The sequence below is a fragment of the Pyxicephalus adspersus genome, chromosome 2 (assembly GCF_032062135.1).
Source record: "Pyxicephalus adspersus chromosome 2, UCB_Pads_2.0, whole genome shotgun sequence".
NCBI lineage: Eukaryota > Metazoa > Chordata > Amphibia > Anura > Pyxicephalidae > Pyxicephalus > Pyxicephalus adspersus.
Window position 1 is genome coordinate 18,703,836 of NC_092859.1, and position 20,239 is coordinate 18,724,074.

The following is a 20,239-nucleotide window of genomic DNA, read 5'->3' on the forward strand; positions in this document are numbered from 1 at the left end:
GACTTACCATCCTGGGTGCAGGCCCCAAGAAGATTAATTATATTTTTATGCTTTCCAATCATTTTCATCATCTCCATTTCTGAAATGAGGTCAGACAGATCTTTCTCGCTAGCATCAGCTGAATCAAAGAAACACATAATTTAGCAATACAAACTAGTGGGAAAATACAGATTTAATCACAAAAATATGAAAAACACAATATTGGTAATATTTAGCATTTTACAAGCAGTACTACTGTTTACTACAACCCATGATATTCTCCATCTTTCTGATTTTCTGCTTCACATATCTTTAATATTCCTACTATAGCTCCACCAGGTACCCAACCTCAACCTATAGCCATGTGTTTACACAGAAAACATGTGCAAAGAAACTTACCTGCCGAGGAAGCAGAAACCCTGGTAGGATTGAACGTCAGACCTCTGTCATATTTATTACTGCGCCAATGTGAGCATTGTAAACTTTTCAGCAGAATTATATTACTGGATAAGAACTGGGCAGCCGATGGCTTTCAGTGGTCCATATGTTTTTTGTTTTTTTTTGTACAGGACCCAACACAGAAATTAATTATTGCTGAGGTTGTATTCATGGGGAGTCTGCAGTACTCTGAAAGTAGCAGATGTGAAATGCCATACTAGAGTTTTACATTTGGCGTCATAATCATGGTCCTGTAAAGGTGCCCTAAAAACCCAGATATCAAATTTTCAGATAATACATCCCTGGTACAACATATTCAGATAAAAACAAAAAACAAACCTTGTATAAGCTGCTTGTGCATGCTAACAACTTTGTATTCACATTTTTGTGTTGTCTGCCTATGGAGTTATACAGACTGAAGAACAAAGGAGTGAATCTGCACTTTTGCATATACAACCATACAAAAAAAAAAAAATATACATTCAGGTTTTTTAATAAACTTTTGATGAACTTACATTTAAGCATTTTGACAGCAACTTTTGTGACCCGGTTTGGTTTTTCCTTGTCAAGCCCGATGGCCTCTGCCATGACAACTTGACCAAAGCAGCCTTCTCCTAGAGGCTTTCCGAGGATCAATCTATGAAAAAGCATAGTGGCATTTGTAAATATGTGGATGGCCAGTACTAACAGAACAGAATACATGTTCAGCCATTAGGGATTCCTTACCGGTCTCTTGCTACTTCCCATCTAGGATCTTCAGGAAGTTCATATTCAGACACACCAGCAAGCATTGGTGTGCCACTTGATGACAGCCGAGAAGGCCTTACCAATATTACTCCAGAATTCATTGAAGAACTGGAATCTGCAGACACCTGTTTTGGGAACACCAAAAGGAGCAGGTTACCTTATGTACAGAACACACAGAAAGGCATAAAAACATCTACAGATGTGGGCCTGCCAATTGCTGAAAATACTTTTAAGGCTTTACGGATAGCATTATTCTAGGTGTCAAACCCTCCAATGTAAATGTGATGCTATAAAGAAAGAGCGAACACTTGCATAGTCATATACAACTCATCATGTAGCTTACACAACACATTGTATAGGACAATAAGCAATTCCTTCTTGTACATACAGAAGCTGAAGCACAAAGTAAACACAACATATGTTGGCGTTTAAAGTGCATGTTTACTGTGTAGGTGGCAGCAACTTTAAAAGGCGATGCATATGAAGAAATGGATGTCTGCAAATCTAGCATTACTGCTACATTCATGTTTCCCTTAAAACAAATATTGGAAAAGTAGCAGCAGGAGGAAACTGCTCTGTGGTCAGTAGGTCAGGTAGTGACACTGAGTTTATGTATGAGTCAGAGATAAAAGTATTTACCTGGAGGTGTTGAAGGAAGTAAGGACGGAAAGAGATTGTGCAAGAAGATATTTTAAGCACCAGCTAAAAAAGTGGCCGAGCCAGAAACGAATTGGGAAAGCAGAGCTTCATCAGTGCTTTATTTGTGATTGATCCAACATTATCGGTTTTGGGGAAGATTTAATTTTAGGCCCAGCAATTTAAAAGTAATACTCCCCTCCCCTGCTAGTCTCTAAATGATTGAACACAAAGGTCTAATTCTACATTTCAGTATTGGATTCTGGGTCCCCTGCTATGCTCACTTGTTTCACCTCAACTCCTAAAGTGTTAGATTCTGAAACAACTTCAGTTGGTGCTTTTTCAATATTGCAGAGATGGGCAGCAGGAGACTATTCCCCATCTTCTTTGCAGGGGGTGCACTGTATTTGGAAGCTTTTAGCAACTAAGTTTCCTTAAAGCTTTTTATTTAAAGAAATAAAGTGCTTTTCAAAGCACATTCCAATGTATAATGCAGCCAATTACAGTGGATACAACACACTTTATTAGGGTCTAATTGATTTGGTTAAGCTGACATTTTATTCATGGAACTATACACTGGCTGCATTAAAATCCTTTGGACATACATTAGCAACAAATTTTGTTCATAAAAAAGCAGGACACAAAAACCAAGAGCGTGCACATGCTCACAGTACCAACAGCACCAGTAAACTGTCAGTTTTCAGGCAGACATATCTCGGAAAGGGAAGCACAAGTAAGTAATGCAAAGTTAACACTTAAGGAAATATAACTTCATTTTATTTTATTGATGCATTTATTAACTTGTTATATATTCAACAGAGAAGTCAAGTGGTCAGCACAATTGCTTGGGTTCTAAAATGCATTGAGTGTGGACAGCTTTAACACAATACTTCAAGAGCTGACCCTTTGATTTCCCTCCCACCACTGAGGGTGCAGGCACATGCCCCTGTTACCCTTGCAAACCCCACCCTGACACATGTCAAGGGCATCACAGAGCAAGGATCCCAGGTCAGACCATTCGATCCATATTGTTTTCATGCAACTCAAGTAATGCAGGTAAGCATGCTCACAAATTATACATAACTTGCATATTGTTTGGCAGCATGACTACAATAGCATATTAAACTATTACCTAGAGAAGCTTTTCAGACTTCCTGTAACCTAATAAATTAGGACACTTAAGCTGCACACACACGTGCAATTATTGTCATTGGAAAGAATCTATCACAATCCTTTCCAACGCCTAAGGACTGCATGATGCATGAATGCGTGTTGTACATACAGCACGGTTCTGCTTTATGGAGAGGGAAGGGGGGAGAACAACGGAGCGGCACCCTGCTGCACGCTCTCCCCCTTCCCTTGCATTAGGATCATTCGTGGTCCGTGGATCTTCCAAGATGATCGTTCAGATTATGGATGACGGGCGCTGTACACACGCCAGATTCTTGTTCGATATCGTCCCTGAGCCGATTATCGGGCGAGAACCATTGGACATTTGTACATAGCTTTAAAATTATACACCTAGTATTTTGCAGTTATCAGCACTGATCAATGTGTGGTGTGTAAATGCATATAAACCCCCTATATACTTTCTGTTACCTGTCTGCGGAGTGGAATGCTCTTGGCCAGCTTGTGGACAGCTAGCTGGCTGTTGAAGTCAGACTTCTTGGATGGATGCTTCATCTTGAAGATGATGATGGTCACAAACATAGCAGATACGATGGCAGCCCCCGTGCAATAAATTATAATTTCAAGGTGTAATGAGGACGTCATGTGTGCAGGTTTCTCATCCACAGCTGTGTCCATGTACATAAAAAGGGTTAATTATAGAAAAGCAATAGTCAAGTATGTTCATTTGCCCCTAATTTCTTTTTGAGTGAATGTGTGGTTATGCATGCAATTTGTGATGTAAATGTTCACAGCTACTTATCCACAAAGCCTTATTTCATTTAGGATAAGGAAACTAGTGTAAGTTTCTGAATCTGACCTGGTGTAGGCATGCATACCTGAAAGGAATATAATTTTATAGTTTAACATATTCATAATATTCCATGTGTGGCTGGGTTTATAGTCCAACAGACTGGAACTGCAGCAAATCCAAACCAGAAATTGTCTAGTGGCGGACCTAATTCTGCTTTTTCTTGTTTTTGTAAGCTGTATTGGTAACCTATGTGTTTATATGGCTGGCCAAGTAACAAAATCTAATGTGTGTATTTATGTACAATAAATTGCAGTTTACTAAATTATACCTGCCATGTGAAAAGTAGGTGGGTAGGAGCATCTTTCATAAAAGTGCTAGCTGCCAGGCTGTCTTTGGCTTCCATCCTTTGAATCACAAAGTTGAACATAATTATAAGTTTGTGCAAACCTGACCATAACCTCTATAAAGGCTAATTGAGCATCCTGTTCCAAAACCACTGGCAATACTGTGAAGGTGGACAATCCTACACAGCTAGAACAGCTGCCACTTAGACTATTCACAAGTTTTGGAGGGGCTATGGCACTTGATGCTTATTTAGTCACATTTGTACCTGTGAGGTCAGGTACCAATGTTTATGAGAAGATCTGGTCTTCCAAGTTATCTACCAAGTAGAGAATATCACAGGAGTTCCGCCACACTAAACTTACTGTCTTTTTGGAGCTGGTTTTGCGTAACACAAGGGCAGTCATGCAGAACATAAGAGGGCCTTCCCCAAACATCCCTCATCTAACCGGGTGGGGAACAATTGTCCGTGTCCCTTTATGCCAAAGCCTAAACTTCTTAAATCATTATAAGGGACACATATATAGTAATGGTCAGGTGTCCACAAATATTGCCTATTCAGTGTCTGTAAAGTGTCAGAATTCCTTGTCTTTATACTTGTTCCAGGTCAGTGGCTTGGAAAGCATTGAAGCCAAAACATCAGTCTGACAGCCCACAGTTTTCTCATGACAGGTGTACTTTAGAGTCATTGATTCTGCTTTGGCCTATGACCATAAAAATCTACATAACAGATACCTGTGAGTGGCAAAAGACACAAACACACAAAGTAAATACAAAGTTAAGACTGACAGAAAATATATGGCAGGTTAAAGAAAGATAGATTTGATATATGCAAGACTGAATGAAAATCCCATTAAAGTACTGATACCTCCAGTGTCCATTTGGGTTTATAAAGCCAAACTAGAACTTTGCACCTGTTTTTGTGTACTTCATTGTAAATCCCCTTCATTAACCTCCACTACATACACATTGTTGTAAAATGAGTAAACAGAACTGGCTTTATAACCCTGAAACACTGGAGCAAAGACAAAACACATGCATTTCATACGAGCCAAAAGGACAATGGACTTGGGGACATTTCAAAGAGAAACATTATTAATCTGTAACTTTCAGAGCAATCCTCCAGCTGTGAGTAAAGTCAGGACAATACAGGTCACAAGGGCCCGTTAAACGCTCTATTTACCAAGTTGTAAATAAGACCAACAATTTGTTAACAGTAGAGGTAGGGTCATATCATGAAGCATCCAATAGTGAAGCCAAATGTGGAGCTGAAAACAGGATATACTTCACTCCAAATACTGCATGGTTGTGACCACTCCGACATATAAACAGCCCTGCAGGGTAAAATGTATGGGTGAAGACTGACTTTAGGTTTAGAATAGTTTATCATTTTTTTTTTTAATTTCATTAAAACGGTCTGCCTACCATTGATTTCCCCTGTTTTATGTGTCCCTAGCATATATTTAGGGTTTAGTAGCATTAACAGAACATAAATTAGCAGCCAAGGATGATTTCATTGCACAACTGGCGTTCCAATTGGTCCCAAAGGTGTTCTCCATAGCGGTGGGAGTTCCTACCTGGAATTTGTAAACCGTTACGAAAAGGTTAGAAGTGCATAACTTTTGTAGGTTTAACAGTACCCTTCATTAGAAAACCCTAAAAACAATTCCAAGGGTATGTATCATCATTTGCCCATCTAGTGCAAGTCTTAAACAGCACTAAAATATTTAGAGCCAATAGGCATCATGAGTATTTTTCCCTTTCCTGCGATCTTTGGGTAACAGTAGAATACATTGTTTTTTAGCAATCCTCATGGAGTTTTCTTTTAAGAAGGTAGAATAACTCCCAGGAAAAAAGGTTTTTTTGTTCTGCCTATATTTCATTCTAATTTATGTTTATAGGGGGTTAACTCGCATGAAAATAGAACTGCCAGAATTAGAAAACTAGATTTTAATAAGAGCCGTGTCTCGAGGCAACAGAGCCTTCACCTGATATGAGAATGGGAATTAAACTCAACTTTTCATATAACAATTCTGCCTTGGAATGGCTTAATTACTTCCCCTTAAATACAACTAAAGAATACAAGCAAGCAACTAGGTATCAGAAAAAAATAAAGTTTTATGTGTAAAGTGATGCATATGAGTGGTAAAAGTGGTTTAGGGGATTTAATTTTGGGCGATGAAATCTTAATTCTCTAGAAACTACATTTTTGTGGAGTTAAGGGTTGTAAAAGGTGTCTGAGGGAAAGATAGGTATACAGGTTAGGAATAAGGTAAGGGTTGTGTTAAATAATTCAAGAAAAGCATATAGGTTTTTAAGGTTAATTTATGGAGCCTTGTAAGGTGGTTGGTTTCAGAATTAGGTTAGGGACTGACTGAATGTTAAAGGAAACCGATCATGAGCCGAACATAAATGCTATTCCTTCCTTCAGTTTTGCAGCTTCCAACTTTAATACTTTCTGTCTCTGACCCAAAATACTGCCAAGCCAGGTCAAAACTGGTCTACATACTTGACCAGTATGTTAAAGACAAAATATTAAAGACAAAGAAATCAACATGGCAGCCAAGGAAATCGTTTTTTCAGTAGGGGATCTTGATAACAGCAATCTCAAAAAGCCTCATAATAGGTTTCCTTTAGGACAAAGATAAGCTTTTTAGATTATAATATACTTTGAGTTATAGCCAATGGGTCTGAAGGTAATAAAAAGGACAGTAGGTCGCTCTGGCCTCTAAAAACTCAACCAAATGTCTACAGCCTACAAACATCATATCCTAAAAAAGGGGTATAAAAAGTGGCCAACTAGCTTTAGTCTGTTCATAAAGCAAAATAAAAGGAAGACAGGGGGGCGAATACAAAGGGACAATCGGAATAAGGGAAAGTGCAAAAAAAGGTGGAGAAGAGCATGCAGGAAGACTGGAAAATATGGTATGACAGAAGTGGAGGAAAAGAAAAAAACAAAAAAAAAAAACAAAAAGGGAGGATGAAGGGTACGTGGGAGGAATAGGAAAAAATAAGAGCCATGCCTAAACATATGATCAAATTTATTTGTATATACAATGTTTACTAATTGTCAGAATATTTTAGATCTGATGTTCAGTTTAGTGGGTTCCAATTAATAATATTTATCTATGTTCTCTAGATTTTTTACACAGTTTGCAAGAGTGCCCCTACGCGAGACTGGGTAGAGCATGCAGAGGTGATGTACAGATGTAGATAACACTGTTCTGAACAAGCTTGTCTCCATATATATTTTTCTGCCATAATGTAGTAGCCAAAAGCATGCTCAATTGCATCACTGCCCAGTTTTTTTCCCCCAAAGATCCTATTGTGTGTACATTCCCCCACCTACTAGATTGCTCTTTGGGGCAGGGTTCTCTCCTCCTGTATCACTGTCTGTATTAGTCTGTCATTTGCAACCCCTATTTTATGTTCAGCGGTGCGTAATATGTTGGTGCTATATAAATTCTGTTTATTAATATTTTTATTATTATTATTAATAGATTCTTACAGCTGGAGGACAGCCAGAAAATAGCATTTTAACAGAAATGGTCTTCATTTTTTTTTTTTAAATACCAGTAGATATAGCATACATTGCATTTAAGTTTAATTAATGAGTTTTTGTATTGGAACATAGTGCCTTTTGAATGAGAAATGCATGTTACATTTAAGAAGAGAGGACAGAACAGAACCATATATACCTTCAAGAACGGTCAACCATGCAGAATGATGAGAGAGCCCAATGGAGTTAGCGGCCAGGCAGGTATACTGGCCAGCATCCTCAAAAGTAACATTCGTCAGGTGGAGAACCTCCATCTCCTTGTCGGTGGTGTTGACTCCTGCAGTCTACAGAGAAGAGCATGGAAGGGGGGGGAGAAAGGGAGATGGACAAGCAAAATGCCATGAGAACCAGAAGAGGTGTGGGCAGGTATTGTCCTGGAACCAAATGGTGCCATGGACAGAGAAAAGAAACCACTGGAAGAAATATGGTTAGAAGATTTAAAGAATACTTTTCCCTTCAGCCTTGCCTAAGGAGAAGCTAACTCAAGGTAAACCCGTCACCAAAATCGAGACCTCCTGCCCACTTATAACATGCTGGAGATTAAACACATGGAAAAATAAACCCAAACGTGGTGGCCTTGTTCATTTCTGAAAAGGACAGTAGAGAAAAGGAAGTAAAGGGTAAGTCTGCATCCTAATTAAGAATGTGCAGTATTTCATGCCATCAATGTCTTATTATACACAAATTTATCTGCTGGAAATTTTTAGAGACTTTTCCAAGTTCAAAGATCTCCATCTGGTGAAGTTACTGAAGTTTAGAAAAAGTGTTAATTAAAGTTACAAGAAAAATCAGGGATGATTAGAGTTCCAGAATTCTGAGGCCAATTAGTGAAAATACATTGTAGAATGGTGCTGCTAAAGAGAAAACCACCTTTGGGTATTAGGTGGGGTGGAATAGATTAGGGATATAAAATAGTACAAATGCAGTTTCACTAACATTTTTGGCAGGCCTCACAGTTATTTTTATCCATTAAATGCCGTTTATTCATAAGCCTTAAGTGGAAATTTCCTTGGACAGAAACACGTTCCAAAAATAAGAGCCCGTAAGCCATATTTCTGGTGCTTTTCCAATTTACTTTAAGATTTTGCATATTTGGACAGAATTGAGGGGTTAGGGGTTCCATTTTTTTGCTGTGTATGTTTGAGCTGTGGATATTTACACTCTGACCACTGTCACCAGGACTAAAGGAAGGAAAATTTAGGTTGTCAGAGTATTCTTCTAATAAGGGAAATTTGTCTAACAGGAATCATCTCTTTGGACAGATTTTCATTTTATTTTCAGTTATATTTATTAGACTGAAAATCCAAGGCAATGCTCCCCTTGGAATGATAGATTTAACCTTCCCATATAATTTGAAATAAATAATTTGAGGAAGCAGTTTGGGTCCCATAATTTCATAACACAGTAATTTGCAGCACTTCCTCCCACAACCATTTTGGATCATCTGCACTGACTGATATGACTTCAGTCCATGCCAAGAAAACAGCCAAGCCCTTCAAACTTTTCTGGAAAGGAACATGTTTTCCACTCTTGATAGACAAAGACATCTTTAAATTCCAGATGGATTGTTACGATGTGTATAATTTCTAGATTCCAGCAGAAACAGGAAGTAATGTCATAGAGAAGATTAAAGTGTCTTTCTGCGGGAAGGCATTACTTGTAATTAAAATTGTTTTCCCCTCCACAACTGCAAGGGTCCTGGAAGCAGCTGAGAAACGTGTACAGTTATTAAGAGTTTAGAACACAGACAGAAGTGTTAGAAAGAAAGATCACTGAAACTAAACCAGGCCACACGCAAAAGTATTTTTCCATGGAAATAAAGCAGACAAAAAAAGGGGTAGACTTGCAATGTGCCCACCAACAGTTTTTGGAGAGCAATTGTCCCAAAGGCCTAGTACGTCTTTGCTCAGGAGGTGCCACCGATTTTTATTTTATTTTTTTACCTTCTGTCACGGGTCTGGTGACGGTAAGCCAAGCAGACTGATTGGCCTCACCAATATAATTGGACACTTTACATATGTACTCCCCACTCTCTGCCTCTGTCACATTGTACAGGGTCAAAACTTCTGCGTCTGAGCTATAAATCCCAGAGTGCTGAAATAAACCAATACATGAGGGCGTCAACACAGCAACAAATTCAGAGCCGATATTTCCCACAAACTAAGAAACCAGATTTACCTAACATTAACTGTGCTGCAATTCAATTTTCTACGACCTGTATAAGTTGGATACCTGCAGGCTACTATATGCAGGTTCATGCCTAGGTGTGGACATGAGGTCATCATACCAATATAAATAAATGTAATTTTAGGATTGCTTGAAAGGTATGGCAGGAAAACTCTTCGAGCCCCAAATGGCAGTAAAAACACAACATTTCCCAAAAATATTGGCTGGGCATACAAAATCAATCTTATTGTGTATGGCAGGGGTGCCCAACAGGTGGATCGGGATCTACCAGTAGATCGCAAAGGCAACGCGAGTAGATGGGGGAGCCCTGCCTTTTATAATAAACTTGACCACGCACAGGAATTATTAAGTCCAAGTTTTTATTGTGGGTAGATCATTTTAACTTTAAAAAGTAGCTTACTAGCCAAAAAACTGTGGGCACCCCTGGTGTATGGTAAGGTCCAAAAATAACAAGCACTTATCGGCCAATTTAGGTGTAACTAAGGAGAACTACATAATTTGTGTACAGGGCGGGACAGATCTACTTACACATCATTGTAGGCTCCACACAAAGTAACTGTAGGCATCCAATATAAGACAGAGCTCTAATATTTCAAAGCAGCACATTTTATAGCCATTATTATCACTTTCCATTTATCGTTTCCACTTTTGCAGTCATGTTTACTTGGTCTTGGGTATACCCAAAATATCATATCATATATATTTACAAAGAACATAATCTTCTGATTTGTATTTAAAATGTGTGAGGTCATATTCTCAAATTATTAAAACAGAAGCGAATTCCCCAAGCATTGCTTACCAGGTAATGAGAATTAATGTGATTGGAATAGTCCACTCAATTCCCAACAGTTCCCACCGGACCCCAATACAAAGAACACACCAACTGGAGTGCTACAAAGTCTGCAGTATCTCAGATAACCTGTATGCCTAGAGATCAGAATATTAAATCTGTAAATCAAGCAGAATTTGTAGAAGCTGTTGTGTGTTCCAAGGGGGATCAAGATTTTTCTCCGTATCAATTAAAACGGTCATTAAAACAAATGGAGAAAAAATGGAGAAAAAAAAACCTATGTGATGATAACATTCACAATGGAACACCTAATTTTACATTTAAAGTACAGAGAAAAAAAAATAATAAAAAAAATCTATATACTGAACAGAAAGGTTTTTCTATACAAACTGCAGACCTGTTGATTAATATGACTACCATGCATTTTGGCCTCACTTTTCTGCATATAAACTTCAGAAAAAAAAAGAAAGTGTACAAATTGTTATACTGAACATTCTATAAGGTTCAATAAACTTGCCCAAATTACCAAATGAACAAAATACTTTCTAATTTGAAGCAGGTTCTAGAAGCCAAGCCCGTTAGTTCATTTAATGTGGAGGTGATGGCTGCGTAGTCACATTGCGTCAGTGCGCTGGAGCTTGTTGTCAGGATATAGCCATAGACCGCTCTATATTTAGTAACCACCTTAGTTAATAAATAATACAGACCTGGCTAATTGTATTCAGGAAACTTAAAAGCACTGCATCTGGTTGGCCAATTTTCCATCAGGCATTTTGGACTAAATAAGACCAGCAGCAGCTACCTGTATTAACCTCATCACTTCCAGAGCCCATCATAACATACAGAGACTTCGATTTACTGTGCCTACCTTCAGAATCTCAACGTAGGGATAGCCATCTGAGGCTATTTTGCTCCCGTTGATTTCAATATGCCTGAGCCATTGTATGTGAGGCTGTGGATCGCTGTACACTTTGCAGAAGAATTCAGCATTGCTCCCAACAGTGACGGATGTATTCGCTGGAAGGCCAGCTTGAAGGATTGGGCGGTGAGGTGAACGCTCTGAAAAAAAAAAAAAAAAAAGAAATAAAAATCTACGTTGGCTTAATAACAGACCCCACCCTGCTTAGGAACACTTTAAATAAACAAATTGTGCCAATTGAAGATTTGCAATAAATAACTCCTAATAATGGTTAAAAAAGGTGCAGTAACCAACATACCCTAAAACTGGCAAGTTGCGGATGACCAGCACAGAGCTTTTTATCGATTCCCTCCTTGTGATTGATCATGAAACACCAATTATATCAAATTACGAAGGGTAGGAGATATTGCACTAAGGAAAGCAAATCTGCCCCAGGATTTTGTTACAGAAGCTCTCAAATTTTCATGAATGGTACCATACTGCTGTAGAAGACAGGTATGACCCAACTATAGTGAGCGGACCTGGTTGCAGCTGGGGCTAATCTACGGCCTTTTTATTATCACTGCTGTATATGGATATTTTCAATGCAATGGTCCTGATTTATCAAAGATAGGAAATCATGGGAGAACCTGGTGATCCAGGAAACCTGGTGGCTAAAAAAATTAAATAATTTGCTATCAGTTAACAAATGTTTTCAATCCTGGACCAGGTTCATTCCAGGTTTGCTGAACTCCCGTGATAGTCTATATTCTCCAGTCTTGGAGAGCTAATATTGGAGGCCCAATTTGACTAAAGCATACACATACAATCTAGTATATCAGGGAGTTGCAGGAAGTGGACAATCATTTTGGTTCCTATTCATGAATGAACCCAACATTTACCACTGAAAAACGTTTGTTATCAGCAGCAATCTGCTATATTCTACCTATCATTTCTGAACCTTCCTTACAGGTCAGCTTGACATTTCCTAACTACAGGATGGATCAAAGGTGCTTTCCTTCTCACAATCTAACAAATACTTTGATGTATGATGCAGTTTGGTTTATTAAAGAAGATCTTTTCGTGACGTCTTTAGTAACCAGTTTCCAACTCGTCAATAAAAAGAATTGGAGCAAACTGACAGGTCTGTCGTCTGACAAACTGATAAATTAGTCCGTGTGTGCTTTAATGTTCTTTTTTCCCCCCACATCCAGGAAGAAAGCAGTCACAATGAATGAAGGACGTGTAGCAGAAGCGGGCTGGAGACTTAAGGGGATAAAAAAAATGCTGACAGACTAAATAAATTCAGCACCTTAAACTAGGCCTCACGTTGCCCCCTGCACAGGAAATATCTGAAATTTAATAGGATCTGTGAGGTGGAAATGGGGGGGGAGGTGGGGAGTCGGAGCAGCTAAAATATGTAGGATAATTAAAGGCGGATGTTGAATGAAGGAAATATTTGAGTGGAGAATTGGCTACTTACTTGAGGAAATGGAGGGTAATTTCTTGATTTGTCAGATAGAGGGCAGAAAAACAAGGACATTTTCGCTCTCTGAAAACCAGCCCAGTGCTATCATAACATGCACAAATGCCAAATTTCTTTCCATTCTTGTCTCAAATAACACAGCTGCTTGTAAAAAATTTGTTTTTGATTTTTTTTCTTTTCTGGAGCGTATCATACGAGACATCTGTGAGGGGAATTAAAAATGGTTCCCTCGGAGTGATTACACAGCATTCATTCGTGATATAACTGGCTTAGGAATCACCAAAATTACTTCTGCTACATTAAAGGCAATCAGTACAGTTTATGCAATGCCGGGCATTTATCATCCTATGGATTTAGACCTTGAGGCCAGTCAAATGGAACAGAATGCAGAGATTTTTGTGAATACAGTCACCTAGTTAGGAGTAACTCCGGTTTACTGCTTTCTGGAGCGGGCACCAGCTGTGTGAAGACAAGAGTTAACCCCTTCCCAACGGGGACTACACCAGCTGTATTCTAAAGTGTTGACCATACAAGCGGAAGTGATTGTGTGGATGTGCATACTTACAAAAAAGAAAATATGGTTAGCTGCAAGGCTAGTTATGCTTTGCTGTATAGATTTACTATGGCTGTAGTTTTTAAAGTAGACCAGGCTCCTTAAAAGCTGCTTTTAATTGCGGTTACAAGGTTCTTTGCTTTCTAGAAAAGATAACCATGAATGAAAGAATCTTCCCCACCAGTTGTGCATTGACATAGTTGTGAATTGTATATTCAATATCTATCCATAGAAGTGTTTGCAGTATAAACAAGGAACAGATGTACAACATCATTGCAGAAGGATATCTGGTCTCTGAGGACATATAGATTGTAAGTGCAAGCTCTAATTCATTAACATACTTAGGAGGCCTCTCAATGGAAGCACTTGAGCTCTTACCGACTACATCCAGCTGGTAAGTGTGGTTAATACTGCCGTACTTGTTCTCTACGATACAGGTGTAATTTCCCTTGTCAGATGGAACAACTGAATCCATTATAAGACTCCACGTCTGAGAACGAACCTACCCATGGAAAGAAAAATACATGATTATCTCAGTTTACAGGAGACTACAGTGGCATGAAGTTCAGTTTAAGAGCTTTTGTACAACACATCTAAAATGACTATCTAGCATGATTACAAAAAAAGCCACAGATTGTGTGGTCCCCGCTCCTGCTTGGCATGTACTAGTATTTTTTCAAGAAAAACAGCCGAGATCTCGATCCTAGCTACTCACTGATAACTGGTAATGAAGTTGAGCTTCATGACACCTAGCACAGAAGACATCTCCATTGAGACATGGAAATATAGACACCCAAGTTCTAAGACTATGCTGGAACTTTTAAGATCTACAGCAGCTGAGGATGCTTGAGCTCACTTTGCAGAAACATTATTAGCTAGGTCTTTGTGATTTTTACATGCCAGTCTTCTTATTTTATCATAGTATGAAGATATATGGACAAAGATACATAAAGCCAGCACTTAATAACAAAGATTTGTTCCCTTTTTTTTCATTTATTAATTACCCTTGGCGTGTTAAACCATCTAACAAGCTCAGTAATCAGCAGTGGGCTAGATTAATGAGCCTCAACTTCTAAAACTTCAGCTAAACTAGAGAAGACAGCATGCTGGGAAGGGAGAAAAGATGGCCCCACTTTAAATTTGGACTGGCACGCAAGGTGATCTCATGTCCTGGCAGCTTCCCAATTAAAGTGGAGCATCACTAATAGTCAAACATTAGGCAGTCTCAATGAAAGGAGATGAGGGAATCGCTGCTCACTGCTCTGGAATACCTTCTGGAATGGGTCATTCACTGTTATGCTGTTGGTTCAGTTTCCTAGAATGTCAGCTCTTCAGACAACCTATAAAAGCGCTACTACATTTATTGAATGCGTGGACTGCTTCCATTTGAATGTACAGTTGCCCAAACTATGCACACATTTAGACATGATTTGCTAAACCTGTATCTCTAGGCAAAATTATTTTTTTGTTTGAATCTCCCCAATGGGAACAAAAAAAAAAAAAAAAAAAAAAATAAAAAAAAAACTTATGAAAAGGGCTAACTATTCCCCATCACTTTTTTCAGTGGTGATCATTGCTACAAAAAAGAAGAGAAGGGAAATAAAACATTTAAAAGAGTTGATCCCAGGAAAAAGTAAGTATTTCAATGGCAACAGTTTTGGATCAATTGGCCAATCAAGCACAAATTTTTTGGTTCAACTCTGGGACAAGTAAAGGGAACTCTACATACATTTTAAGCAACATACAACAGTTCGCAAATGCCTAGTGTCTGCCAGATGGCATGTCCAACTCCCTATAAAAACTTCAGGAAAGTGAATTTTTTGCATTTTATGGTAAAATCCACTGTGCATTACAAAGTTTGCAATGACCATTGTAATAATGCATCAGGCCATGTCTTTTCAAGACATTCTGTACCTTATAACCACCGATGCGGTGATCTGGTTTAAACTCCTTGCCATTCTTCAGCCAGCGTAGCGTGGGTGAAGGTGTCCCGCCTGCCGGACACCTGAATTTCACTGTTTTGGCTGCTGGTACGGCATGAAGTTTCTTCTCCATCTTATCTGGGTTTGCCCAATATGGTCCTGTTAGAAAAAGAAAGCAAGCAAATATAAACAACTTTTTTTTTTTTTAATGGAGACATGGGTTTGTATGTCCTATAAGAATTTCTTGTCAATAAGATCTCTAAATATCGCCCAAAACTGCAGCCATGTATTGTGTGGTCTTGACACACCTATAAAGGCAGGTATTTTGTACTTGCTGGATCTTTGTCTAAAGATAAAGACTTTCCATCAAATCCAAATAATTTTCCATCTAGGCATTTTATATTATTGTCTGTATTGCACAAACCATAAACTATGAGCCTTCCCTCTTTTACAAATATTCCCTAGCACTGCAAGTGTTAATGATGCCCTGGGGCCTTTTACCCAATTAGGATGCCAAAGGAGTAGAGGAATTCCACAGGAATGAAAAGTATGTGTTTAAAACGTGACTGGTTAATGGGAGAAAACTGTGATAATGAGTATGCTTGACTTTAAAAAGGATGAATGGTTGTGTGCATGCATGTGCATGGGGGCCTTCATTATTTTTAAAAATAAAAACTTATATTTAAATAAGGATTTACATCCGCAGAGTAGGTATAGGAAAACATTGCTACCTTTTGCTATAGAATTTGGTAAAGTTGGCCTGTCCTTAAAACATGTAATAGATAAGGGAAGTATAGGGATTGCATAAAATATTGGTTAGGCAGACAAACCTGCCATTTAAAGCTTAACATTTGGTGCTAAAAATTGACAGGCAGCAGTCCCATAAATCCCCCTTTGCACAAGTGGCTAAGGGACCATGCTCTGCCATCAATTATATATAAAAAAAAAAAACGTGGGAATGAATAAAGTAAGTATTGCTAACTATTTCTTTAACTACTGCCAATGCAGGTGCAGCACTGCTTTGTCAATTTATAGAGTTAAATGGAGTTCACAATTTTATTGAAGATCTGGAAATAATTTTGTACATTAAACGTCATACTGCTACAAAAGTGAAACCCCAACTTTTCTCCCATAAAGAGTGAACTATATCAATTCACATCATCCAAAGCCAGGATCTACTGCCTGGGTGGATTTCTATCAAGCAGCCTAGGCATAGTCACATGACATGAGATAAATATTAATATTAATGACAGAAGTAGGTTTTTCATTGTATATTGTGACATCAGGGATTCAGTCATGTCAACTAAAGTTCATGAAATAGGTCTGACATACAGAACCTAAACCGTGCAGCCATTTCTATCTTAGAAAGTTGCAACAATGGCAAATGGTTGCATTCTTTTATAAACTGTCGAGGACTGTTCTGATATGCCACAATAGAAACATCCGCTGAAGTGAGAACATAATGATCATACAATAACCAAAATGCTATTGTTTCCCAAAAATAATGGAGTCTTTTGTGACGACTACGTGGCCAATCAATGCCGGCTAGAAGAGAAGGAATTTTTAAAGGTGGGCGTCTTTTGTTTCTCTGGTTCTTGAGTAGAAATGTCAAGGATGCTTGCATTGTTAGATCCCAAATCTTTAAGTAAAGATCTTTTAGTTCTCTGGATGTCTCCAGTCTTTGTTTCTGAATCTTGGGTTTTGTGTTAAAGAAAAGGTCCTCAGTTAAACACTACCTAATGCCAGAGGAAACTATTACCATTAGATAATTATATAACATTATCTTCAGTCACATGTAGCCACTGCTCCTTTTTTAAATGCAGCATACCTTCTATTTAAACAGAAAGAAACGGTAACATAAAGCTGTGCTGATTACGAGTACAAAGGTCATTCTAGGCCTTCACTGCCAACAGTTGCCCATATAACAGTATTGGCCAGCAAGTTTGTTTGGATATTAAAAACTCACAATGGAGAAATCAGATGGTCGAATGCACCCATATGTGTGCAGCTCTGGTATAAATTTATGGTCTGCTTCAAAATATATGGTCCCCATGTGCACTTAGTACCCATATCAGGCAATTGCAATGGATCAGGTACACTGGTCTGCTCATGTAGAGATAACTTTTGAAAGCATTAAATCAGAATAAGTTGACCCAGTGTAGGAAGAGCCTTACAAAAAATGAGGCAAAATTACTGCATATGTATAATGATGGCATAATGTAGTGCCTATAATAAATAAGGGATGATATGATACTCTAAATGGTGACTTAGCCAGGGTTTAAAATGCTTCTAAAAACCTCAATACTGTATGCAAGCTCCCAGTTTTCTATATGGTATAGTAAGGCTAATTGTTTCACGAATTTTCATTCCATAGTAATTGCTGATCTGAAAACCCCAAAAAGCCAACCCAGTGTGAATGATTTCTTCACATCTCTCCCTAAAGCATGCATCTACCAATTATAAGTGGAAATCAATCGCTCAGTCATTGCCTAGTATTATGAACCCTCCTTAACATCTCACCATTTTTCATGCAGAACATTTCCCCACTTTCCTGTAGAGATTTTACACTTATTAAAATAGTTAAAAGGGGAAGATCTAGAATATTCTTCCAGTGACACAAATGAGTTATTATTAGGTGATTAAAACTCACCTTAATCCAACAAAAATGGATCCATCTTGGGCAGCTTAAAAAATAACAGTAGGTGCCTCAGGGCACATGCCATATTTCCTGCAAAAACCCTAAATCCATCCATTCTAGAAGAAACCGGCTTCTTGGATGCCTATGCTGCTCCCCCCAGCTCTTCCAATGCCCTACCATGGATAGCACCAATAATGCCATTATAATGCCAATAAATCCATTCAGCAGGGTCAGTGTGGTCACCCTACCACAGAAGTTGCAAGCTTGGTGGTATTCTGGCAGGATTGTTGGGCATTTCTCTGTACTTGAAGCATTTTGTTAATGGATACCAAAAATATGGGGCATGTATTGCAAATGCATTATATACACTTAACACCATCCAGAAAGTAGTGATATTTGAATGCTATAATATGAATACAGAGTATTTGACAAATGCAGCTGGTCCATGCAATAAAGCCTTTGGTGATCTTAAAATTGCTGACATTAAAAACAAGCCATTGCTTTCAACCCTGCATATGTAACCCTTTAGTAGAAGTGACCCCTTAGATGGCCAAAATGGGAAATTGCAAATCCAAGTATTTAGCCACAATTATCAGAGAAAGTGTTAACACATGTGACAGTTTAATATGTTTTGGGGCTAAATGATGGAGAACTGGTTACATTACTAAACCTTTGTGGCCTACATAAATAAAATATTTTACTTACGGTTGGGTTTAGAGTTTTCGGTTGCCTTCTCTTCTGAAGAAGAATTATCGTCGTCGTCATCTTCATCTTCGGCAGAAGGTAAGGCATCTGTGGTAAGAGAAGGTAAAATATTCACTCACTTAGCCATATATAAACCTAAGTACCAACGTGTCACATCTTTTATATATTTATTACACAGGCTTGGAGGATCAAGCATGCTTTCACCAAGAGAACAGAGCAGCATCTAACATCATAAAATAAAGTGACAGGTATAGCACATTATCATGAGAATAATTTTCACATTTGCATGTTTTCCTTTCAACATATTTTAGCTAAATTTGCAAACAACTTGTCAGCTGAAAACAGATGCTAGTCATAAATAAAAACAAAAAGCTATAAAAAAAATTCCTTGTAAATAGGCTCACTGTGCAGCTATAATACTATAGAGTACATTGGGAATGGTCCTTTATTCCTGTGGATGTCCGATTTCAATTACGCACTCACATAGGTCATAGTTGTGGTGGCCACTATGACCATAGGTCACTATTAAATAAGTGAAATTGATGGGTGTTTTTGCCTTTAAAAGGAAACATGAAACATTGTTTCTAGAGATCGTAATCTAATTTCTGCATGGGGCTTACTAATGAAAACCTGACACATGTGCTACCCCCTACCCCACTCCCAATTGTTTTATGGGCCCACCAGAGAATATTTTTCACAGTTTGATCTGTTAGATACTTGTGAGATGAACAGAAAGTAGATGGGACACTGCAATAGATCGCTGTCCAAAACTAAAACAAAGTGCTATAAGCAAAGTTTGGTTTTAAACATGTATGGCGATACAAGCGTCAGCATGACCAGTTGTGCTCATGTATTTGTTTTAAAAGGTTTTCACTTTGTACAAAGATGCTAATAATGTTGCACCTTTATATTAATTAATAAGACACTGTTGTAGGATATTAGGCCTCTTAACCACACTACTATATCATTACCATCCTTAAGTAGCCATAAGGGGTAATAGGTAATGTCCATAGCATATGATTACTATGATTTTTTTTTTGTGGAGCGGTTTGATAGTTTGCTGTGCAGCTGGCCGAAATGATAGCAATAATTGTGCATGTACAGTTGATCAGATTGCAATTTATACCTCTATTTTTAGAGCCTGTGGTTTAATATTGAGTCATCTACTATTAATAGTACTGCATTGGCCATCAGGGGCGCCGTCTACTCTCATGCCATCTTTTAATTATTATCGTACAACATTGGACTGCTGTATATTCACAGCCACAAAGTAAAATATAACAAAAAGCCCCACACAATAGTTATAGAAAGCACACCATAGCATTAAAAAACATGGCATACCCCACTTTATATTAATCAGTACGATAAATGAAAAGTTCTGCAAAAGGCAACTGAACTTTGTCATCTTTATGCATTGTGTCTAGGGTATTTGCCTGGG

General features: G+C 38.3%; 1 protein-coding gene across 4 annotated transcripts in view; it reads right to left on the minus strand.

The window, feature by feature from the left end:
* Positions 1–20,239, minus strand: part of FGFR1 (fibroblast growth factor receptor 1) — a 57,481-nt gene that overhangs the window by 5,137 nt on the left and 32,105 nt on the right. For 3 of the 4 annotated variants that reach the window (XM_072399794.1, XM_072399791.1, XM_072399792.1), the window contains 9 exons: positions 18,802–18,888; positions 15,451–15,617; positions 13,915–14,038; positions 11,468–11,658; positions 7,762–7,906; positions 3,393–3,596; positions 1,144–1,288; positions 933–1,054; positions 8–118 (listed from right to left, as the gene is read on the minus strand). In XM_072399794.1, coding sequence (XP_072255895.1) covers positions 8–118; positions 933–1,054; positions 1,144–1,288; positions 3,393–3,596; positions 7,762–7,906; positions 11,468–11,658; positions 13,915–14,038; positions 15,451–15,617; positions 18,802–18,888 — 1,296 coding nt within the window. Of the gene's footprint in view, positions 1–7; positions 119–932; positions 1,055–1,143; positions 1,290–3,392; positions 3,597–7,761; positions 7,907–11,467; positions 11,659–13,914; positions 14,039–15,450; positions 15,618–18,801; positions 18,889–20,239 lie in introns of all 4 variants that reach the window. The other variant, XM_072399793.1, reaches the window with a different exon arrangement.